Source organism: Amphiprion ocellaris, chromosome 24 (genome assembly GCF_022539595.1).
Source record: "Amphiprion ocellaris isolate individual 3 ecotype Okinawa chromosome 24, ASM2253959v1, whole genome shotgun sequence".
NCBI classification, from domain to species: domain Eukaryota; kingdom Metazoa; phylum Chordata; class Actinopteri; family Pomacentridae; genus Amphiprion; species Amphiprion ocellaris.
This window is the reverse complement of record NC_072789.1, coordinates 7,337,298-7,362,673: the sequence shown is the minus strand read 5'-3', so window position 1 is coordinate 7,362,673 and position 25,376 is coordinate 7,337,298. Positions and strand designations below refer to the sequence as shown.

At 39.8% G+C, this 25,376-nt stretch overlaps 1 protein-coding gene across 2 annotated transcripts in view; it reads right to left on the bottom strand.

Annotated features, from left to right (window-relative positions):
* The window catches only part of LOC111563567 (gamma-aminobutyric acid receptor subunit gamma-3-like), a 115,826-nt gene that overhangs the window by 13,053 nt on the left and 77,397 nt on the right, over window positions 1–25,376 (bottom strand). Inside the window, exons 7-9 of one of the 2 annotated variants that reach the window (XM_035944671.2) lie at window positions 22,028–22,165; window positions 10,650–10,802; window positions 10,166–10,227 (exon numbers count right to left, since the gene is read on the bottom strand). In XM_035944671.2, coding sequence (XP_035800564.2) covers window positions 10,205–10,227; window positions 10,650–10,802; window positions 22,028–22,165 — 314 coding nt within the window. In that variant the 3' untranslated portion in view covers window positions 10,166–10,204. The remainder of the gene's footprint in view (window positions 1–10,165; window positions 10,228–10,649; window positions 10,803–22,027; window positions 22,166–25,376) is intronic. The other variant, XM_023262683.3, reaches the window with a different exon arrangement.

Genomic DNA, 25,376 nt, shown 5'->3' with positions numbered 1-25,376 from the left:
GGCCTAAGACTTGCACTGTTGGACTTGCTAAACCAATTGCCAAAATTGCAACCTCTGCAACAACAAGAACAATAAAATACAGCCTCAGACTAGTATAGTCATATCCAATAATAATAATTATGCATAATGGTTATCTTTTTTTCCTGACAAAATTTGGCCTCTGTAATTACGTGATACTGACATGTGACAGTGACTCCACTGAGATTTATTTCCGAAGTGAAAATCCACACGACGCTGACCAATCTACAGACTGTGGTCATTAGTCAGTCTCTGGAGGGGTAAAGCTCTTATCAATCCCGTTGTCTGTTAATGACAGTGATAAATGATGGAAATGAGCCTGGAACTCTTGCGTTAGCTTGACCTCTAAAGTGAAAACTCACACTGAATTGAAAATGTGTAATAGCCAGATTGGGGAAATAACTGCCAATAATCTGCTCACTGCTCACACAGGATCAGTGTGACGGGTGAGTTAGTCAGTTTGGGAGATACTCAACCTTTTCTAGAATAGTTGTAAAACTGTGAAAGCGGCTATTATCATTATCAATAATTGCCTGTCACAGTGGTAAACAACTTTTAATTGTTTGTCGTTGTGTCATCACTGCACTTTTTGGAGAAATTACTCCCTATGGTGTCTTAAGGAAGAACACTGTGTTCGCTTGGTGAAATGAAATCAATTCTTTCAAAGAGAGATGAACCCAGTGACAGTAATGCCCACTGGGGGCATCGATATCTACTGCTGTGACACACACACATCATTCTCGTAAGCTCACCATCTTCCCCCCTCATCCTCCCTTCTTTCTTTTCATGCTGTGCCTCACCCTTCCTCTCCCTCTCTCCGTCCCCCCCCTTCTCGGTCTCTTTCATCCTCATCTCCTACATGTCTTTCATGGCAGTGTGTGCCACTGTTTTCGCCTGTGGTTTCCATAGAGACGAGTTGCTCCCATCTATTTCAAGCTACCTCTTCTGGTCTAGTGCTCGTCTAGACTTTCTCTCCTTCCCCGCTCATTAGATTTGAGTGCCTGACTAGGTAAATGAACAACTATGTGCCTCTAATACCTGAGATCTTACTGTCCAATCCAAGTATACTGCAAACAGTGTGCTCTCAATAAAACAGTAAGTACCCTGGCAACACTGTTTTTCCTTTGTTCTTTTTTTTTCTGTTTTCTTTCACAAGCTACCCACTGGCTGCTATTTCAAATCAAGGTCACGAGTTTTCTTTTTCACAGTTTAATTCATTCCTTGGAAATTGCCATTACATGATGCCATAGCAACCAAATGATTCCTGTCACTGCCAGCGATCCGAACCACACAAAGTCTAACATCAACAGATAGACAACAACGACTGTTACAACAATTGAGAAAAGCACCAGTGTACATGTCCATACGAAGCAAATACGGTCCACACATCTTGGAAGGGCAGCATTATCTCTGTTGTGTGATCACAGCATCAGGAAAGAACAGATTTTCTGTTTTTGTACATGAGACTTTCAAAATATGGTTGTTTGCACAAGATGTTAACGAATGTCAGACGCTGACCTTTGCTGTGTGTCCAGGGGTAAAACCAGGTGGAACAGAAAACAGCTTGTGTTCATGGAGTTTCTATAAATAGTACTGAGGAGTACCAGTCAAGGATCAGTGGCCAGGTCACAAGACTGCAAGAGTTTCATTGTGACTCCAGACTTAATCGTTTGTGAGACTTCTTCTTTCTATAGGTCATTGAATTTTGTCTTTATCCAGACTAAACCTATAGTGTCATGTTTGTGAAGGTGTTTTACCTCCTTTTGGCTGATTTCAGTCATCTGAGCTACACAACATGCGTGATTTGTTCAGCTGTTCATATACTGTTGGTATGTGTTGTGTCCAATGATGGATTTTTTGGTCAGATTAAGAGTCGTGATGTGACCTTAGATATCTAGCTTCCGAAGAAGATAATTTAAATGATTTGTCAGTTATGGAACTGGTAATTCATCTACAAGGTTATCTTCATCCATCCATCCATCCATTATCTATACACCGCTTAATCCTCACTAGGGTCGCGGGGGGGGCTGGAGCCTATCCCAGCTGACTCGGGCGAAGGCAGGGGACACCCTAGACAGGTCGCCAGTCTGTCGCAGGGCTACATACAAAGACAAACAATCACTCTCACATTCACACCTACGGGCAATTTAGAGTAATCAATTAACCTTAGCATATTTTTGGACTGTGGGAGGAAGCCGGAGTACCCGGAGAAAACCCACGCATGCACAGGGAGAACATGCAAACTCCATGCAGAAAGATCCCGGGAAAGCCGGGACGCGAACCAGGGATCTTCTAGCTGCAAGGCGAAAGTGCTAACCACTACGCCACTGTGCAGCCCAGGTTATCTTCAATAATTAATTATTTTTTTTATTCATTTTTATGCAAAACACTCTTCTTAGATGTGAATATATTTGGTTTCTTGAGTCATTACTTGGAGTGAGGGTCATCTGTGGGTTTTAGGCTGTTGGACGAAGCAAAATATTCAAACAGGGAAGCTTGGAACATCATTTTTTAAAAATGAAAATAATTATTTTCTTTTATTTCAAGGACCAATGATTAATGAATTACTTCAGAAAATAATCAGTTGATTTGTCAATAATGAAGATGAAAAATTAGTTGAAACTCTTAACCTCCAACTTGACCAAATTAGTAATGACAAAAAATGGCCATGTGAGTACAACATTGATGTAGAGGTCTTTGGACAGTGACTTATAGAAATAACAACTCTTTAAAGTCGTGAAAAACCTTAAAGGAAAGGTTGTAAAGTTTCTGTCCACTAGTAGCACTATGAAGCAATGGTTTCTGTTATCTTTGTATCATGCATGAATGTAAGGATGCAGCTTCCTGCCTTTGGTTTCCTGCTATTACCTGAATCCATATTTGGTGGCGATAATCCTACAAGAAATATAGCAATCAGCCAAAAGAAAACCAGGGAAAGAATGGGCAATTTTAAATGCTTTCAAAATGTAACTTAGCAACTTATTAGGTAGGAAATGCATGTTTGTTAAGCTGTAAGGGTACACAAGGTGCGATATGGTACGTGATGCTGAATGAAGACAGCTTTTATTTGTTTACATGAAATTCAACAGTGCAGCTTCACATTAGCTGCCCTTAGCCACTGTTGCGATGAGTACCAGTGGATAAATTAAATTTTAGTACATTTTGGCCTTAAGACCACATTTCTCATAAACCCATTTGCACCGTGTCATTGCCACTGTATCAGTACTTTTGTTTGGAGTACCAAGAAAGAATAAAAAGAAAGATTAGAGATCACAGTAGCTCTACATTTGAATACATAGATTCTGACAAGTTAAACTGAAATTATGCAGATGTGTATTTGAAGTGGAATAAAAGTCTGTATTATTTGCTAAAGTGAAGGCATTCCTGTTTTGAGTTGCAGAGCTCTCTGGCACATTTTCCACCACATTAACACAAAGTAAAATGCAGTGTACATAGGAGCTGACAGTCTCCTCGGCAAGAGCCTTGTTTGTTTATGGTAATTATGCTGATGTTTTCAAATTAATGTGCTGGTGATTGAGGTTAAAATGCAACACATGGCAACTCCAATCTAATCTGATTAAAGGTGTTTCATGCATTCTGTAGAGGCTTTGACTTTTAACCACATCCCCTGTATGTAATCAGTCAGAAGGCCCTACATTAGTCCCCTCTGACCAGGGAGACACTTGGGACTCAACAGTCTGAAAGCAAGTCTCCTCTCCTCTTTAATCAGCTGTGTATTTCCTGATAATCAGCTGGTACTTGTGGCAACTTTAGGAGCAAATAACTTCACTTAATTTGTGCTATAATTCCCTTAAATGAACTTGATGTTGCTGTAACACATTTGAACACACCCATGGCCTTGTCGCTGGCTTCGTTTTGTTTTCTTGGAAGCCTGTCATAGTGTGAGAGAGAAACTGCTCTGGCAGAAAAATGTAGCCAATCACATAGCAAGTTTGTTCCTTTCGTGAACAGAGCACCTGATTTAGATTCCTCAATCTCTTCACAGCACAGTTGGAGGAACTGATGTCTCTCTACTACCAACTATCTTTAACTCACTGCTTTCTTGGTAGAGTTCCCATAAGGCACATTGTCAGCTCTTACACCCAAGCAGACATATCACCATTGGCAAGTGTTTGTGTGAATGACGCCTCTCGCTGGAGAAACGCTGGGTTTTTAAATGTTATTTCTCCCACCCCCCACTACCACACCCATATCATGAGAAACAAGCTTCTCTTGTTGCCAATGCTTCCTGCTAGCCAGGGCCCAATAACAGTGTGTTGTTTGGGGTTTGGAGGATATTTCTTTGGTAAAAAATGAAAAATGTCCAGAGTGGGTCTGTTAGTAATTGAGACTGTCCGCCCAAGAAAAACGTCTGTATCAGCTGGTTTAGCGAATGCCTCAAAATGACAAATGCTCATGCTGTAGTGACAGATTCTCTAGTGACTGTATGAATTATGACTCTTTTCCAATGGGAGCAACGGAGGAAATAGTGTGACATTGAGATGAGTCATGAAGTCTGCAAAGGGAGGAGTTCGCGGTGGATGGATGGCCCAACAAAATGTTGGACACATTAGGGAGTTGTTTGCTTCCAGTTTCCTACTGACAGTCAGTGTTGGTTTCTGTTAATCATTGCCACAATAAACTTTAAATTAAGTTATTTTAACCAAAGTGGTCTGTCTTTTGCAGTGACCAAATCATTTCTGTGCCTTGCCATAACCAAACCAATATCATAGTTTTGCCATTGGGGCGTCAGATATGTCACTCTGGACAGCGGTAACAAATGATATGTTTTGTCTTCAAATTTTGAGGGCTTACTGGGATAATCTAGAGAGTGAGCTGATTACACCATCATTTATAAAAGCCAGACTTCATGCCAAATTGTCACTGAAATGGAATCACCATAATCAGTGGTTTATCTGACCGAGTACATGGCAATCTGTGCATCCGTAGAGCCCAACTTTTGTGAGCTTTGGCACCAACTGCACACCATCTTGTCAGCAGAAAACAATTAAACAGATGACTACAATGATGATAATACAAATTACTTGTAGTTTGATTGTACATTTTGCTGCTCAGTTGTCTGAGTTCTTCTAAATGCCCAAATGTGTCCTCAGGGAGATAATAATGGCTTGTCTAATCTAATCTAACCCTGGTGAAATGGAAGCAATGGCAATATTACTTTCTCCTTACTATAAGTTTCCACCTGAACAAACTAGCCACAACAAATGGCTTCCACTGTACCACCTGCAAGTAGAGGTATTGTCATCCAGGTGCAGCACTACCTGTTTCGGGCAAAAGTTTGGTTTGCCACTTAAGAAGACAAAGTGTATTGTTTTATTGAAAGAACATGCAATTAATTCAGTCTTGCATTCTGTCAGGGCTGTCAGACTGTTAGTTTAAAAAAAATGGTTAAAAAAGAAACACGCATGTGCAGTTGCTATGAAGCCATCAGCAGTTTAGAGATTTGTTATGCTAGAAGAGCTAATGTGGCCTCAAGCTGCTGGCTTCAAGCTGAGAGGAGGAGCGGGCTGCAAAGGTCTTCTCTCTAACTGCCTCTGGATTTTTTATTTTTTTTTTTCATTTTAGGACTTCTTCAGTCACAACTGATGCTTGAGGCAATTTACAAAATTTTGCACAGCTCCCTCTGGAGACACAAAAAGCTTTATACAACTTTTTTCACATATGTAGAACACAACAAAACCTGTAAACACACTTTGTGATGGAGCTTCTCTTCAAAGATGTGCTGCAGTTGTGTCTGTCTTTTCTGATGTTCTCAGGCAGAAACTGAACAGCTGTAATAACTATGTGCATTTCTAGGTTTTGGATAAATGTCTTTTGTGACTAGCCTAGAAGTGAACTTGTGTGATGCCACATGATTCTATATTACCCCGGATAATGCTGTGTAGCATGATGATGGATGTTACCACCAGGTTCAATTAATTCCAGTCCCACTGTTCTCTTTTGTACTCTCAAGCTCTACATTCTCATACTCTGCCTTGGGGTAGTTTTATTTCGCATCAACAACCCTCCGTATCGCTGTCAAGATCCATCTGAGCTGCAGAGATTGAGGTCTAATGGGAATCAACCTGAGCTCAGCTCTCTTACTTCCATCCCGCTGCTATCCAAACGTCCTGCTGCTGAAGGACTAGCAGATGAGTGACAGTTCTTTGGAAATGCCACCTGGAACATGTTAGCAGCTTGTCAAGGCATAGTGCCTTGAGGGCTTGGGTGGAGGGCTGGGTGGCAGCGGCTTTTTTCTTGGACTCCAACCTCTCTGCAATCTGACTTCTTGTTCTCCTTGTGCTTCATCCTGACACTTGTCCCTGCTGCTACACTCTTGTTTTGTCCCGCTCTCATGCACAGGTTTTCCTCCTCTTATCTCTCCTATCCCCCTTCAGCCTTGGGATCAGGTCGTAGGCTGACTTTGAGATGAGGGCGATGTACTTGAGAATAAAGGCTAAATGATTTTCTGTTGTTGAGCTGAATGTGGATGTTTATCAGGACTGGGGCAGCTTGCTTCTACCTGTTGTGAGAGGGAGATCACAAGCTTTTCTCTGCCTTTGGTCATGTATCACACCACCACCCACATACTGTAAGCCTTAACTGCCTTTGGTTGTTTCCTACACCAGGCAGACAGACAGGCTGGCACAGTGATGGCAATAGACTAGCATACATATAGTTCAAGCAGTGTAGAACGCATTAAATAGCAGCTGCAGTGGCAAAGTGAAAGCTGGAGGACGTAGGAGCAGCTTTAGCTGTGATGTAGAGTTCTCAAATCTTTCCTCCACTCTCAAAAAAGCTGTTTCTGCCAAGTCAAATTACCATGAAGTGAAAACTCTACAATGTTTCTCAGTTGAGCAGATCTGAGACTTTTGTTAAATAAAAATAAAATAAAGACAGAAAAGAGAAAAAAAGAGCTGAAGACGATGAAATTAGTGGTAGTTCAGAACATATCTGCAGCTCCTGCAAACGTACTGAAAATAAACCTTTGTGTTGTCGTGTTTCTCTTGATGTGATCCGATTCACACTGTTGTGATATTCAACTGTCATTGTGTCAACTTTCATCAGCATAAAAGCAAAAAGTACACTGAGACAAACACAATCTGTTATTATGATCAGCTTTCATTAACCACACAAGAGGGAAGGCTTGGATAGTAACATGAGCTTATTATTGAATTCAGTAGGACATCAGACAACTTTATTGTTCGACTCTCAGTGAAGTTTTTTCTTTTGGCTTGATAACGAATAGGGACAGACAGAACTCCAGTATAACTTCTTTATTACAGCAGAGACAGTCCAGATGACCTTCTGTGATATACCCTGACTGGCAGGGTGATGAAGGGCAGGAAGGACTGAATGGAAATAAAGTGTTGCAGAGTTGTGGGTGATGTTGTGATGCAACTGACAGCTGGGAAAAAGGTGGCGGAAGTTTGGAGAAGTTGGTTTGGGTTGAGTTTATGGCTCAACTGACAAAATTTGAGTGGTAGAGGTTAATTAGTTAGCATCTAATGGCCGTCAACAAGTATCTCCAAAGTGCCAGAGAGCAAGGCACTGAAGTTCAGCTGCTCTGGTGAAGCTGACATTATGACTGAGATTTTCAGGAATTGCCTGATATAAATTAACGAATATCCCTAAAACTCATCGCACAGCTATTTTATAAGAACCACTTGGCTTCATATTTGAATGCACCAGGCACTCCATAGCATAAACTGTCATTGCGCAGGATAGTCCGATAATTTTCTTCATTGCAAGAAACAGACACTATGACAGTGAAGCTAAATTCTCTCAGATGGTACTCACTGTGGCTCTGCTGTGGGGAATGAGCTGTTTGCATTGTAACCTGTGCTTAATATAGTATGTTGTATGAAACCTTTTGGTGCCTCATCTGGTCCAAACATCAAATTAAAATGAAATTCAAGTCACAAGATAAAACAAAACTAAGTGAAACATAGTGGTGCAACATGAGACATGAATCTTGGCCTCCTCTGTAAAACTCTGTAAAACTCCTATGCATGTATCAGCCTGAGATATTGATGAATAAGAACATCTTGTGCCTATCTCTGAGATACCTGCGGCTGTCACAAAATTGCAGTTTCTGACACCCTGGGAATGAGAAACCAGGGGAAAGTTGAGGTTATTTATAAAGGAACTGACTGCACTGTTGGTTGGTCAGTCAAGTTGCTTTAGACCAAACCAAAATGTTTACATCAATAGACATTGATGTAAACATTTTTGTAAACATTAATGTTAGAGATGCCTTAATGCAATTTCCTTTTCTTTCTTTTTTCTTTTTTGTAAAACTTTGGTTCATTCCCATCAATCTCAGCTGTATTTTGTTGTCACTCTAATTAGCAAATGCTATCATGCACGGCTGAGATGGTGGACATAGTACACACTACACCTGCATGCTAGCATTAGCCTTTAGCTAACAGCAACACTATGACAAAGTACAGCATCACTTTGCTGACAACCTTTGAGTTTAATCTAGTTTTTGCAGTCAAGATCATCCCCCACAACAATCTGGTAAGGCCAGAAAACGACCTAGCTGACCTGCTTTTTAAGGATAATGACTCTTTTAAGTATCTGAATTCCTTGATTCATTTCTACGGATTATGGAAAAGAGCCACAGACTCTCAGGAAAGAATCATATCTGGCTGTGGCACACGGAGAAGCAGCTCAAAAGTCATGGCTGAGGGCAGCATTACCTAACTTTATTTTGGATTTTAACACCCTGGCCTCCCAGCCTTCCTGCCTGATGCCCATCTTCTTTGTCACCGGCCTCCTGCCCGACTCCCAGCAGGTTTCTCCCTCCGCTGCCGTCGGCCTGTTGCCCAGCCCTTTGAAGGGCTCCAACTCTGTTGCTGTCCTCTGGAACGGCCCCGCCTGCCCGACCAGCCTCTTGGCCGCCCTCTGTTGCGGTCCTGCCTACCCTTGGACTGTGTAGTTTTGTTTTTTGACTAGTCTCTGGACTGCTCTATGGTCTGTCTTACTATTTTTGGAACTATGCAGTTTTGTTTTTTGGCCCCACTTCCTGGGCCACCCTGTAGAGCATGTCTTGTTGTTGGAGACTTGGTTTTGACTCGCCTCAAGGCTGCCCCCCTAGACTGTTCTGGACACCTTCTGTTGTTTTGTCCCTCCTCTGGACTCCGTACACTCACTCGGCTCGTTTTGAACTTTTTGGTTTTTGGATCAGGCACCATGTCCAGCTTTGTTGTGCATCAGGAGGCACTGCTATACTATAGACACTCGTATTCTGCGTTCCTGCCGGTCCCCGACCTGTCTCCAGCCTGCCTTCACCAAGCCGTTGCCGCCTGACCGCCCTGCATCGACAATACACTTGCCATTCCTATTCTGTCCGCAGCCAGCCCATACCTGCCGCTGGTCCTGACCTGTCCCCTACCAGCTCCTCAATCCGCAGCTGCCTGGTCTCTCTGCATCGGCGACACTCGCCGTCTGGAAGCTGCTTATTCCTGCCACCGGCCAAGCTCTGGTGTTTCCCCTACAGCCTTCGCTAGCTATGGTTCTTCTTGTCAACCCAGATTCCCCAATTTGTCAAGCTTTATTCATATCTGATAGCCATAGTTTTCTGTTTTGTTTGTTGGTGAGTGTTGTTTCTCGGTTCTGGTAATTTTGCCCCTTTTTTAAATGAAGTTTGGTTAGTCTCAGTTCAGTCTTCCTCCCTCGTGCAGTTATCCAGCTTGTGTTTCAACTTCCCCACTTACTTATATGAATCTGCCTTGTTAACAGTTTAGATAAAATAGATTTTTTTGAGGTTGTGTGTAAGTTTTAGTTTGATAGTTAGTCATTTGTATCATTAAGTTTGGTTTGTCACAACACACTTCTGTTCAGAATCAGTCATTGCCTGTCCCGTGTCTGCACTTGGGTTCCAAGTGATAAGATGAAGCAAAACACTTGGCCAGAAATACAGGGCATTAGTCCAGTATAACACTTTGCATTCACTGTGTGCATCCAAAATTCAGCTTGGCGTATTCGGTGTCTTGAAATGTTAAAATATAAATGAAAGTTTTTTTGTTTTTTGTTTTTTTTCACAAACATAGCTTATAGAAAAATGAAGGTCCAAACCCACAGGTATTAAAATATGAAACTATGGGTGGATAGCATGATCATGAACTTGTTGAACACTCACCTTGAATTCCACCTTAAACCATCAGCACCTTGCACAACATCATCCACAGGAAAGCAAATGAACTAATGGTAGGCATGCAGTGGAGAGGAAAATAATTCAAAACAATTGTCAAGTCATGCAAAGAAAAACATTAGCAACTATAAAAAGAAAACAAACAAGGCTGATGGAACATTAATTTTCTTTATGGCTTAATACACATTTAACATTGTGATGAAACATACATACTCATTTGTGAAAGACAGATATATGACAGACATGCACACTTAAAGATACACAAAGGCATTTTCTTCCATTCTTGTCTTCTTCTTTCACTCCACAACCAAGTTAAGTAATGTGCAATTATTCCGGTAATGTAATAGCTTTAACTGATCAAAGCCTCAGATATAATGTAGTAATTACCAGTCAAAGTGTTCGATATCTCGAGGATGAGGAATGCATAACATATTTGGAGTCTCACCAACACATTTTCTACTCAGTTGCATACCTAATGCTGTCCTTGCAGGTGTGGCGTCACTCTTTATCCAGAAGGAGACCCAGGAGAGAACCACAGTCAGAATACAGGGAATGTAGGTCTGAATAGTGAAGTAGCCCATCCTTCTGCTGAGGTCAAAGTAAACCGTCATCAACACATAGTCACCTGTCGAGAGAGAGAATATGGAGATTAGAACTCCTTTAACAAAGCCACTATTAACATCAGCGGTCAGTCAAATCTGAACACACAGACATGATACACGTTTTTAGATTTAGTGTGACAACACGTTTTATAATATAAATAATACCAATGTAAGTTGTCGCAAAATGTTGATACATTTTCTTAGGAGTCATAGAATGAAGATGAATACTGAATACCTCCTCTCTAGTTCTAAAGTTGTTGAGATATTTGGTTGAACAGTCTGTAATTCTACTTCTCACTTGATGCATTACCTCAGTAAACATTTTCCTTATTAGTTTATGGTCTCAGTTGCTACTTTCAACACTTTGAGTACATCGTGATGTTCATTTTGTAATTTATGGTCCCATTAACAGTAAAAATGAAGGGTATGTTTTATATTCCAGCTTCCTTGTAATTGACAGGTTGCTGTTTTATCACCATGCGCCATGTCCTTTGATTCTTCAGGCAGATCCACTGTTTGTTCGTTACGTTTGGTTGTGAAAGACGAAGATGGCAATGGCCAAATGTCAAATTCCAGGTTTCACACCAAATCAATTGATAATTGCTATGTTGCAGTGTCCATCTTTTATGCACAGTCTATGTGTGATGTCCATTAAAGTGCATATCAAATAGGAATGGAGTGGCTTTGGAAGGCATGTGCAGTATTTTCTGGTTGCTGTAGGATTTTATTTGCCGTCTTCTTAGTTTTTCTGGCCATATGGCACCAATGCCAAAGCAGCATCTTTCCAGAATGTAGTTTTAACAAATGGTCACTTTTCATGCTGTAAAATAGCTCTTTAAGTTTTATTATATTGTAATGTGACCCTGCTATTTTATGTTACACATTGCTATCCACTCATAAACTACAGATCATCATCCCTGAGGATCCCGAGCAGCACACTGTCTCATGAGTAATTAAAAAGGTCTGATGTGTAGCTGGAGGCTACATCATGCTGTCCTCTTAACTTAATCATCTCCATCAAAACAGGGGGCAGAACCAGATTCTAATGAGAAGCTGTTAGCAGCAGGCTCCACATACTTTATTCTGCATGTCATCACAGAAACTATGATCGCCAGTTGGTTTGATACAAAGGCAGATTTTTATTTGAGCTGAAAGAATGTAGGTGAAGCAGCGAGGGGCCAGTGAATGAGCCCTGGGGAACGCCACCCACAAAAGGGAGACTTTTACGCCAGTTTTCTAATGAGATTGTCAGAAGTGTCTAAAGTTGTGTGAAGACCTAAGGTCTTCAGCAACTTTAATTAAGACCATTTCTGCACTGCAAAGAGACGATAAACTTCTGTGAAATTTGTCAGAGTTGTTATTATTGGTCATACAAGACATCAGAAAAGAGTTAAGCTTCTGCTCTGATGGTCTGGAATTGGGTATAATTGAGTATAATTGGTTAGAATCCTGATCAAATGGGGAGGCAGGCAGACAGAGGGGAAGAAGACAGGGACAGGATGAGACAATAAAGAGAGAAGATAACTGGAAAAAAGTGAGCTGAATTTGATTTATGGACAGCAAAGGACTGAAAGAGAGGAGAAGAAATGAGAAAAACCAAGAATGTAGAAACAGAAACTTCTCTCTACCTTGTGCAAGTGTACAATGGCATTGTCAGCGTGAGGGGAAGAAAAATGAAGAGAGTGACAGCGTTTATTCTGCTGCTACGTTACTGGTCCGACTATAGTAGGATGCTTGTTTTTTTCGCTGTTAATTGACAGGAGCAGGGAGATTTTGAGCTACAATACATGGATAACAAAAGCCTTTGTTCTGTAACCTTGACAAAGTTCAACGAATCAGAAGAGCATTTCTTTCCTTTTGATAATCTGCTGCCATTCATTCGTCTCCACAAAAACGATGTCAGATTGAATAAAACATCTGTAGAAGACTTTTTGCCGTTAGTTTGCAGCTGAACCTCATGCCATCCTTTACATAGCAGTGAAATAATCATTTTAATTGCAGGTGCAGCGAATAAAGTGTGATGACACTGTGCAGAGGAGTGTTTATCGCTCAGACAGTTGCGGATGGGTATAAGTGCAATAACAATTATCTGCACGGTGCCTCCAAGTTTTCGCTTTTTTTGTCATTATGTCCAGGGGTTCTTTAAGGCATTTAAGCGCTAGACTGGAATTGCACCAAAGGTTTTGGTTTTTGCTGATTTCCCATTGGGAGATATAGCGGCCAGCACGGTGTCTATAACAACAAGTGAACGCAGCTGCATGCTGATGATCACATGATTGCCATCCAACTACACATTGACCATGATTTATCCTAGGAAATCATACAAAGAAGAAATGATTAAACTGTGGGGTGTTTCTGAGTCTCGCTACATATTTAGGTCATATATGTAGCAAACCCCAACCAGACAATGGTGAAGCTCCTGGTGTTTCACCAAGTCTTTATTTACATTCAGCCGTCAACCTTATTTTGAACACAAATTCACCTTTCTGTCCTTCACTCATGTATTCACCGTCAGAGCTTGTCCCCATTGCAGTTAGGAGCTTCTAAGTTTAGACACATCCTTTGCTAGACAACAACAGCATGGAACCGTTTTCTTTCATCTTTACGTGAATTTTCGGACTTTTCGGCAGCATCTTCGTCATATCAAGAAACCGCTTCTTAGATAAACACTTCCTGTGCCACTGGACTGGTGCCAAAATAAAAGCCTGTAACATTAAAAATGTGCTTTCAAAATAACAGCATTGAAGGAATGGTTATTTTAACACTAGCAAAACAAATGCTTGCCAGAATTGATGAACTGATCAACAGACCTTTATAATAATTTAGACGCAATTTGGTATAAATACATAACATGCACATGCATAACACATGCCTGTGCTCAGCGCAAGCTAATTTTTTATTAAAGATTTCATCCATCGGAAATTATGCAAAGGCTGAGCAGCCTTGGCGGAGTACTGCACTCTCTGAGTGCTTGCTTTTCTAGTTTTCACTCTCATCCTACTTTTTCATGTAGTAAGTAGAGAGTTTAGAGTTGTCCGGACCACAGTGCAATATGATTGTAACTTGGTTTCATCCAGATTTATAAAATTCATAATCCATGGGTGTATGTATGTGACATTTTGTCAATTTGTCAATGACATTTTGCTCGTAAACATCTGGGGCAGATGGAAAATAGTGTTTGTTTGAGGCCACTTAAAAGAAACTGCCATCCTTCCAGAGTTGAGGAAGACTCTGTTCCTGCACAATGTTTAGTTACTACCCTTGTTCCAAATGTAGCCAAAAACTGCCACACTTGCAATTATTCTTCAATGCCTTGTGAATTTCTTGCAACAACTTTCTGCTGTTATCATGAGAAAACAAAAGGCCATTTCCGCTTTATCAGATATCTTAAGTAGTGCTACGCCAGCAGGGTGCAAACTACAGGGGAGCCTCTTAAAATAAAACATGAGCTCCCCTAAAAACACTGTTTTGTGAGATTTTGGAGGGTCTCTAAGGATCGACAAGATGCTGTTTTTCTATTTTTCTGTATCTTCACCTTCATGCTTCATGCGTAAAATTAGTTATTGTTGATGTATGATTCATACATGAGGGTGACTAATCACTAATTTACTTTAATAAAGGCAGCAGCATGCACGCTGTTCTTGCCAAACAATGTGATTTTCTTTCCTACCTTTGTAAAACATAAAATAGTTGAAATTATGAAGAATAGCACTCAGGAATACCAAGGCATACTTATTCCAAGCAGGTTGATAGATTAGTACAATGCTCTTTCTTTCTCTACCCATAATGAAGTGCATCATTGTTATTACTGAAATGAACAACATCTTTCTCCACACACAGCAGTGGTTTCTTTTCATCTGTGTTTGCTTTAAAAAATCTTTTTGCATTCCTAATCATGTTATTAATGATAAATCAAAGTAAAATCAAGGGCTTTGTAAATACAGCTTTTTTTTCCCTGACCATTAAAAAGTAAAAAAAGTAAGTTTCCCCGTTCTCACACTGGCAACTGCAGGAAGTGATTTAAGTTGGAAACGTCAGATCAAAGAGTAGCTCCCCATTTTTAAGCAACTCATCTGACTGTACTTCAGTCAAACTTCACCACAGGCATCGCATTGTGTCTTTCTGTTGGAGATAACATTCAAAACAGTCCTCATCATTTTAGGAGAAGGCTAGCCCGACTGCAGCTTCACAGGCGAGTGCACTTCAGTGATCCTGCTGAGACTGTTGACAGTCATGACAGCGATCTCGGAGGTTGAAATCAGGTGTGATCAAATGAACCAGACACTCGTTTTCCAGTTCTCCCTAGTTATCCCGTGATCTCGATAGAACAAAAGTCCCTTTCCTGTGGTAAATTATCTTGTTATCTTCAGCATTCTGCCTTTTGTTTTCTTGAGATAACGAAATAATTAACAATTGATCTGGAGATAACAGCATTAAAGCAAGACTGTAAACATGGCTTCCATTAATGTGAGTGGGATTTTCAGTGAGGTGTTCGTAGTGTCCATTTGCACTTCAGCTCTAGAGTGTGGGATGATTTCATTAATTAAAAGAGCTGACTCCTACTTTCATTGGAAGCCTATTTGCACATAATATGAATCATATATACAGCGATATGGAGCTTACTCATGTTCCATTAAGCATAATCATAATATGAGTACTGTGAGCATATGTGGAAATCGAACACGGGCTGATAAAGGGTATTTTTTTAAACAAATATTGGCTGTAAATCCAGCTCTCTGCTTTGTAATGACAGCTGTGAAAATTCCCCACTGTCCTACGCTGGAACACCGACCTCACAGTGTTGTCAGAGAGCGCCCCGCTACACCACACAATCTTGGAACAGCAGTCAGGATTTTTGTTTAAAAGTTGAATGACAGCAAGTTTCACCATTCAAACAGGTGAACCACACTTCTGCTGTGCTGCTGCTGGTTTAAAAACCTCAGTTCTTTGTTCAGACTGAGGTTAAAAAGAGTGTTAGAAAAGGAGATAAAATGAATGGCACAGTTAATGACTTCTTATTCATATACCCCCTAATTGCATCCCTGTTTGTCAATCCTGTAAATCCCATGGTTGTCTATGCAAACAAATGGCATATTAAGAAAGGATGCATGCAATCAGATCTCATTAATAAAAAGAGATTCTGGTTCATTTTCTCCTCAGCGATGCTCCCAACAAAGAAAACACTAATCACAACATAGGAGGCCCAGCATAAAATCGTTTTTTTTTTTTTTTTTTGGTATTTCACCTAAATAAAACTGTCTTATTATATTTTATGTTCCCTTTTATGTCTGAGATGCAGCATATGTTCTGCTAAAACAGTCCAAAGGCTTATTAGAATTGGAACAACAAGGGTAAATAGAACAACAGTTCATTCTGCACTGCACTGCTGTAGAAGCTGACCATCCACACTCATTTGTTGACAGAATGATTAATTTGACAGTCCAAGGCATGGGAGATTACGTTATTCTTGCAAATGTTGCAGGATAACACTGTTTCAGTGATATAACATTAATAAATACAATAATATGAATGACGATATGGAGGCTGCAGATATGTACAATCCTCGATGGACTATCTACCGCGGCATCATGCTGACTTCTGTGGTCTCGGTGTATATTATAGCAAACAACCCTTATGTTTACATTTTTGTTGGGACAGTAACAACCCCGCTGTTTACACACTTCTGCAGAACACTTATTAGTCCGACTTGCCTGCTCTACACTTGTCAAGAGACTGTCATCCCATACTGTCGGCTCTTCTTTCTGTTTGGAAGACGCATAAAAAATTCTTGGGAAAACTGTTTCAATAATGAGTTCAAGACAAGTCGGCTGACATGCTGTTATTGTTCCTGCTTCAAATATGTATAAGAGTGCATTTCTCTTTCTGCGCTAAGTTTGGAAAGTTTTTCTACACTTTTGTAAATATAATTTGTGTAAGCTAAATCATCATAGTGAGAAAGTTATCAATTATTTATTTAAGGAATTCTTTAAAAAATCCTCATTTGCTGTATTTCTTGTCACAATGAACCATTTTTTGGTGTTTGCTATGTAAAAAGGCCAGTTTAGGAAGCATTGTCGATGCTTAAGGGTTATGTTTGGGAACCTGAATCTGTGCTTTTAAATTATGTCTATGCTCAACAACAACAGCAAAAATAATGCAGTAGTTTGCATTAATATGTATGAGTTAAGACAACTTCTAATGAAATTATGTTCAGCCAACAAACTTCATTGAATTAGGGCAATTAGCTTTTCATATTCAATCACAGGTATTTTTAATCACTAAATAGTTTTTCCACCTTGACAATCTTAGGTATATAAAATCCTGAATTCAAAATGGAGAAAGTTTTCAAACTAATTCAATTTAGTTACTGCAGCTTTATTTAGTTTTAAATCAACTAACAGAGATATTGCAGTTTATGTTACACCCAATGTTAATTTGATGCAATTACAAACATTGTTACATCACCCAAACCAATCAAAATAATGTTTGCAAATTAAAAAGTATATCTAAATTAGTACATTCAAACTTTTATCTTGCAATTATGTATTTAATCAAATGCTGGAAATACGCCTCTAATTGTTTTTTTTTCCTCACTAACACTGATCTGTTGGTTTCTGAGTAGTTCCATTGGAGCAGCTGGGTGAGGCACAGGGGGTGATCCAAAATAGTGTCTGTATCGGAGGCAGCAGTTGACCAATCGTGGTAAATGAGAGAGCAGGGGTGGAAATACAAGGCCGGCAGGTTTTCCTCTCTATTACCGTACAAGATGAGCCACCCGTTCCCCGAGCTCAGCTATTCATTTGGCGAGCCAAGCAATTCATATGCTCGTGAATTTGTAACTGACTTGGCTGGTAATAAGCATCTCTAGGCTAGTAATCAGCAGTCTGTTCGGTCATTACCACCCTCCAACTTATCAGAAGCTAAATCAGGTGCTGACTTCAACACACTTACAGGATTCTCTGGCCTCTTCCATAGTTGGGGGGAATCAGTGGCCTTGACAAGAGGACCTCAGGGGTGATAAGGAGTGCGGGCAAGCGCTGCTCTTTGACTTCACCAGCCTAGATTTACCCTGGTCTGAAGGTTGTCAGTTTAATCCTCGGACTGCAGATGATATTAGGCTCCTTCCAGATGAAGCAGACCTATAGAAACAATCACTGGCGATCACAGCAAGACACACGCCGGCTAGATTTCGGTATAAATTGATCTTGACTTGCTCAGATGTCACAGTGACATTGTGAGATTAAAATGGCTGCAGGTTTTGGAGCCAGAAACCAGAATATATGCTCTGTGATTAAAGGTTTACCAGTCTGATCACATTTAGATTACAGATCAGAAAGAGCATAAAATATACCTAAAACATAGTGTTTTCTGTTGTGTAATAACATTAGACTGATTTAATATTTGAAATAGTTAACAACACCAAAACTTCTGCAACGGGATGTGAGGATTCTTGAAATAACTGTACAGATGTATCAGCCTGACAGTGTGAATAGCTGACAAAGTGGTAATGAAAGCTGTTTTGTTGTATCTTAGGCCTCGGTATTTGAGTATTCAATTTATGTTTTCAATTTCTTTACAGCATGTAGTTTGAAAGGTCTGCTCAGGTTATTTATTGACGGCAGAAAACTGGCATGATGTTGATTTACATAATTCATGTAAAATGGAGATTGAATGATGAACAGAGATCACAGATGGCCTGTACAGCACTTTAAAAAAAGATGTCCTGTCATTACAAGAACTACTGGGGACTGCATACAAACTGATAGATGTGTCTTATAACATTTTATTAAATCAGTGTGTTTCTGTAACTCAGTTTAAGACTGGAAGTTGCTGGAAACTGTCCTTCTTGAAGCTGAAATTTACCTCTGTCTTCCTGCTGCTGACACCTGTTCTCATTCGCTCTCCAGGCAAGGCAGTGTTCATCTAGCATGAGGCTTGTGACAGCTTTCACTGAAAAGTCACAAGACTGAAATGGGCCTATATGCCTTTTTTTTTTTTTTTTGCATGTGAGTTTTATATTTTGGCCATGAAAAGGTGCTATAATGGAAGTACAAGAACTGTGAAACAACAAAGGAACTTTTTACTATCTTCTGTCGACTTGTTTTTAAAAAAGGAAACTTGTAGACAAGACGTAAGACGACTTAAATATGCCCTTGACTGGTGCATACTAAGCAGCAAGCTCAAAAGTGAAACAAATTGCCACAAACTGCAGTTCCTCAAATGGCCACTAGAGGCCGACACCGAAAGTGAATCAATCCCCACAAAATCCCATATTATAATGCTCAGCTTTACAGCAGAAATAAACATGTTTACAGCCTGACACAAGACCTGTTTTGGTGTCTATGGCTAATATTGCTATTTATGAAAGCTCTACAAGAGGTTAATTGTTATCAAACTCACCCATTTAAATTGTATTCAGGCTTAAAGTTATGCATGATTAAGGGCATGGCCACTTTGAGTGACAGGTGGGAACTGTATCAGGACAGTCCAGGGCCCAGACAGGAGTTTTGTCTTAATCGAGAATTATTTGGAGTCATTTCCTGCCAAGATGACAACAGATGGGGTCAACCCATTGTTAAAACTGCTGTTCAGGATACCTATGGGTGACATAACTAGAAGGATCCGTCTCTTTATCCAGTCTCTGGCACAGAAACCATATCATGCTGGATTACTGAGGTCAGCATCCCTGTAAGCTGATGATTTAGTGTAGAAGATATGACAAGAAGAAACAGCATTGTTTGTGGTTTACAGTGATGCTTGTGTATTGCTGTTAGACCTATTTACACTTAGAATTATTAGTAGAAGGAAAAATGTGACGTTGAGGATTGACGGAGGTGTTTAGGATCTGTAATGCTGCCTCTGCTGGATTTGTGTGTTAACTTCCCCAACTCCACTAAAAAACAGGAGAGAGCTGCTAACATTGATAGCATCCAGGTCCACCATTCGCACCCTGAAGTTTTCATGAAAGACTTTTTGTAACGGAACATGTAACGCCACAAACTAATGCTAAGCTGTTAGTTAATTAGCACGACAAGCTAACATTTGTGTCTTACAATGGAGCTTCACGCTAATCTGTTTCTTACAGTTTTGCACTTGTGTTTTAATTCAGGAAAGATGGATCAATCCAATCTCCAAGCCTGCTGTGCCTGGTTGTGATTACTATGGCATGATAGGGCATTTTAAGGGAGTGAAGGGGGTAGTTAGGGGTCAATAGAAACTTTTTTAATGCTACATGCCTACTTGGGTCTCCTCCACATGCAGGGATAGTTCAATGAAGTTTCCTGATTTCCAGCTGGGATTCTAATGTGATAGTGGTCAGTGCCAGGTTAATGAAGCCAGCCAAAGGTTGCATGGAGGATCTCATGTATTAGTAAAGAACATCAAATAGAAAAACAGTATTGTGAGGCATGAGATTGGAAGCCAGGGATTTCCAGCTATTTCACTGCAGGCTGAAGAGTCCTTTAAAAAGGCATTAGAAAAAAATGCACATGTAAAGACACAAAAGCAAGAACATCAGTATTTCTCCTATGTAACTGCAGAAAAGGGCATAATGGAAGCTTTTTGGGGAATTTGCGATGGGATGGTAGAACAAAGAGCTGAAGTGTCTGGAATTCCGCTTTGGGGCCTTTTGAAGAGGACGCTGCTGAATTGATAACGACGGTGGATTTGCAGCGGGGGTCCCCGGTGGCGTTGCGGCCAGGGATCTGTCCACTCTGTCCTCATTAAAACAGCCCCATACCTCATGTATTTATGAGGGATGAAGCATAAAGTGAGCAGAGGGAGAGGGAAATAAGGGAGCGAGGAAGAGAAATGCAGCACTTTCGAAGTTTGTCATGATGTAAATTAATGATATGGTATTTTTAGCCGGGGATCTAATCATCGTGCATGTGGAGATGGAGCTCCGGCAAAGTGAAACAGGAAAAAGAAACGAGGTAATAAATGAGAAAACGGCTAATTTTCTTGAACAGCATGAGGTAGATGTGTAGGTTTGCCGTTGCTTTTGAGCATCTCAGCAGAAAATTAGTTTGGCTGTGTTTTGACGATGCAGCGGGAGTCCAGGAAAACATATAATTTATAAGGCCATCAATGTGTCTCGGGATGAGAGTACTCATCAGTCACATTTTTTTTTATTTGGTGATCAGAAACACAGAGATGCAGTGACAGTTTCTCATTAGATATAAACCGGATTCTTGATCAGTATTCCCCATGAGTGATACGGTCCAACAGACAGAAAGCGTTGTTTGTTGCACAGCATGTTGAGTTGTCTTCAATTTTAAAAAAAGGATAGATACCATATGTGTTGCTGACTAGGATAAAAGGACACCAAACACCACAATGCTTTAACAAATGAAGCTGTACAACTAATTTCCACTAAGCTCCTTAATAATTTGATGCCATTCCCAGTTATCCCTCCTCTAATCATCCTCCTGTTCCTCGAATATTCATGAACGGAGGTTCAGCTCTTAGAAAGCTGAATCAGGTCACATTATGCAGATCTGAGCGTGTTTCTCCAGACAAAAGACCGTATGGCACAAAAGGAATATGCAACTCACAAACAAGGTTAAGAGGGGTTAACAATCACTGCGTCATGCTCCTCCTCTCCCTCCCTTGTTCATTATGCTTCACTTTTTAAGCCATTACAATCTGTTTTCATCAACAAATGTCATGTGAAAGCATTAGAAATTTATGAGGAACTCGACTACCTTGTGCAAGTTGTGGGTTTAATTACTGGAACCTGTTGGAGAAACAATATTCCTTTGGCTGCTGCCACCTCCAAAACTACAACTTTACAATAAATTGTCAAAATACACAAGGCCTAACAACCACGCTGATAGCATGTGGAGAGAGAAGCAAAAGGAGTGAATAATTAAACTTCCTTTTCAATCTTTAATCTTGGTGATTAATGTCAGTGGAAAAACCTATTTGCCCTTACACTCGAGGGGAATACTTATGAGCTTGTAGTTATATGATTACATTTATGGGCATGGCGCTAATGTTAACCTGTGCAGAGCCTGAGGTGCCAAGCTAGTGAAGCAGCTCGAGAGACTTAACAGTTCTTGATCTTGACTCTGGAGTCAGGTCCAGTTGACCTTCCACCTCCTGTAGGATAAACAGGAGGTAAAAAAATACTTTTCCTGCGGGAACTATTAAAGTTTTATATGATTATTTGTCATAACGCCATGAAATGCAACAGTTTGACATGTTCAGCGTTGACCTCCCCTTGACCTTTGTTTGGCGTTTTGTTTACCTGCTGTGGTTGTGAGGACGTCTGTGGTGTTTCTGAGCCCCATGAAGTCAAACTGGTAAAGCCTCCAGTATTTCTGGTCTGAAGTCTCCACTGAGTTACGCTTCCACTTGTACACAATCTCGTCTCGTGGGTAGCCATCTAGAAATCACACAGAGAGTGAGTTTGTTAGGTGAAAGAAAGAAGGGGGAGGGAAAAAAAGGCAGAAATAAAAGTTGAAGTCAAGAAATACAGGAAGGATTAATGCAGCAATGCAGTTTTATTGTATGCATGATTTATAGCTGAGTTATGCATGATTCATACAAATTTAAACAGTAAATTTTCATTGGCAAGTCAGTGGATTGCACACCAACTAAAGGATTACAGTGTTGGAACCTCCTGTAGTTAGCAAGCATTCACTGTGTCATGGATTTCAGTGGGGTAACTTCATCTGTTTACAGTACAAGTCATCTGATCTAGACTCTACTGTTGAGTTAAATGATGTTTTAATGGCAAAAATGGGACGTTTTGTGTGACAAGGCAAAGCTGTTTGTTTTCCATAGTTCTGTGACAAGCTAATTGTTACACTTCACTGACCTGTGAAACTTTCCCATGGAGTGCTTAAAGTCACAATAGACGACATGAAAGGCTTGAAAGCTGGAGCCACTTTGTATTTTACTGTTTCTGGACATATTTAGCATTAAAACTGCAGGATTTTACATACAGATCCTTGCTGCGGGCAGCAGTTAAACACAAGCCCAAAAATGGGCCATGGAAATTGAATTTTGGTGAAAGCTAATACATCAACAACAACAGTGTCTCCATGTACAACTGAAGCTGAGATCATTTGAAAAGTTGAAGCAATTTAACATAGAAAAATGAATGACAGTAATAATGAGCGAGTGGCAAGTCTTGTTGTGCCCTGTAGTGGAAACCAGACTAATTATGTAAATTGTCTCATTTAGAGGATAGCCATCTATAACCAAGAGGAGCAATCACCATGATACAAGAGGGGTGTGTTTTTCGTCGAACATTAATATAGTTGGCAAACATTATTGCTATCATATTTCTCTTGGTATGTTTGTACAATTATCTTTACTGCAGATGGGCCTACCATTGTGTTAGCTGTGTATCTTCATAGCTACAAAATGTTTTATGCTTTTAAGAACCCCTTGAAGCAACATGTTCTTTCATAATGCTATAAATTACACCCTTCTGCAGCCTTGTCTCTAATATTCTTCCTGCCTATCCTTCACATGAAAAGACAAGGGATGCCTATTTCTGCCATATTAAAGGCCAGTTATATGTGAAGATTCCTGCCAGCTGAAATTAACATTTTTCATACATATTTTTCATATTATGAATTATTCCCCCTTTTTAACAAGTCCATACAGAAATAGTCATATACGATCATTATTTAAAACATTCCTTTACAATATTCAACATTTAGAAGAATCCATTTTGCTGTTTGTATTACACATAGAAATCTGGAAAGCAGCAGTGTGTAACAGCACCATTAGCTATTTAAAATATTTGAATATTCAACATTTAGAATGAGCCGTTCAGTTTGTATTAAAGACTAATATAGGATATTAGCAAGCTAAGCTAACTGCACAATCAACTATTTCAAAATAGCCTCATTTTCCACATTTAATATAACTTATTTTACCGTTTTTATTCCTCATAGGGAAAAAAGATACTAGCAGCACTGTTTTTAAAAATGTTCATACATTCACATTTTAAAAGAAACCATTCCACATGACAAAAACAATGCTAAAATAAGCTAGGCTAACTACACTGTTCGCTGTTTAGAATGTTCCTGCATTCAACATTTTAGGCGGACTAGGTCTGCTTTATGTATTCCACATGGAAACACTGGGAAAGCAAGGGAGGCTAACAGCACTACTAGCTCTTTAAAATGTTCACACAGCCATGATTTAGGAGGAGCCATTTTGCTGTTCACTTTCTAATCCACCTGAAAAACTGGTCAAGTAAGCTAGGCTAAATGCACAATTAGCGATTTAAAATGTTGTGATATTAATCATTAAGGGCGACCCAGTTTCCTTTTCAAATTTTACATGGAAAAATATGAAAGCAAAATCGGCTAAAGGCACTCTTAGCTTTTTGAAGTGTTCCAATATTCAACATTTAGGACTCATTTTGCTGTTCAGTTTGCAATTATTAGCAATACACATTAGTGCCACTAGCTATTAAAACATTTCTTGACTATATTTAGCATTTAGGAGGAACTCTCAGTTTTGAATAGAATTCTGTGACTTTTCTAACTTTCTCTGCAAGCCTACTATTTTATGGTCTGACTTGTTTTTCACGTTTTAAATGCAAATCAAGCTTATCTGACTACAGTATGAATGTAATAGGACTCTGTTTAAAATAGAAATTCTCCTGTCGTCTGAACACACAGTGCAAATATAAGTTATCACAAAGCAAAAGAAAATAAAACAGCTGACTATAAACACTTTTTTTTCAACCAATACCTAACAGTCACCTCTATAGAAGGTCAGTAGCATTTTATTTCCAGCATCAGCTGCTTTGGGGATACATTTAAACTGCAAGCATTTAGGCTTTTTTAAAAAACTTACTTTCACACTGACATTCAAAGGTTTGACACCTGTCCATTTTTAGATTAGGTCTTCAATATGAAAACAAGAAAGTTGTGAAAAAAAATCAAATCAGAGCGACAACTTCTGATGATTGACCATTCATGAGTCCCTGCTGAGAGGTTTGAAATAATTTAACAAGTGCATGATGGAGGTCCTCCTCCTTTGCCAGGAGGGAGTGAGAACCCCTGATTACATCTTTAAATGTATGACTGGCTTGTTTCACTGAGCTGTGCCGATGTTTCTTGCATTTTAGAATTATTAATAGAGGGAGCAGCATAGCTTTGGAGTTGGCAATGTCCTTCTTTTGGCTATTTGAGGTCACCACTTAGGGTTTTACACTGTGGGATCCATGAATATGTGCAGCATTTCACCTAATCCGTCTAGTAGTAGTGTTAACCAGACTTATCCTGTAGCACCACCAGTAGACTAACATTTTCTGAAACATATAAACAAATACTGGTTGGATTGATGTGGAATGTAATGCTGATATACGTGGACCCCAAAGGTTGAACCTTATAGACTTTGGTGAATTCTGAAGTTTCCTGCAATGCCACTGTAAGGTTAAGGTCAACGTCATTCAGTATTATCATATCAACAGAATCTCCCAGTTGGATTTGCACAACATATTTGTTGTCCCCAAAATTTGAATTCTAATGACTTTACTGACTTTGACTCTCATGCCACTATGAGGCTCACATTTGGGGTTTTGAGGTAAATGTCTTTAAAAGCATTTTTGTGACTTGTCACAAAGT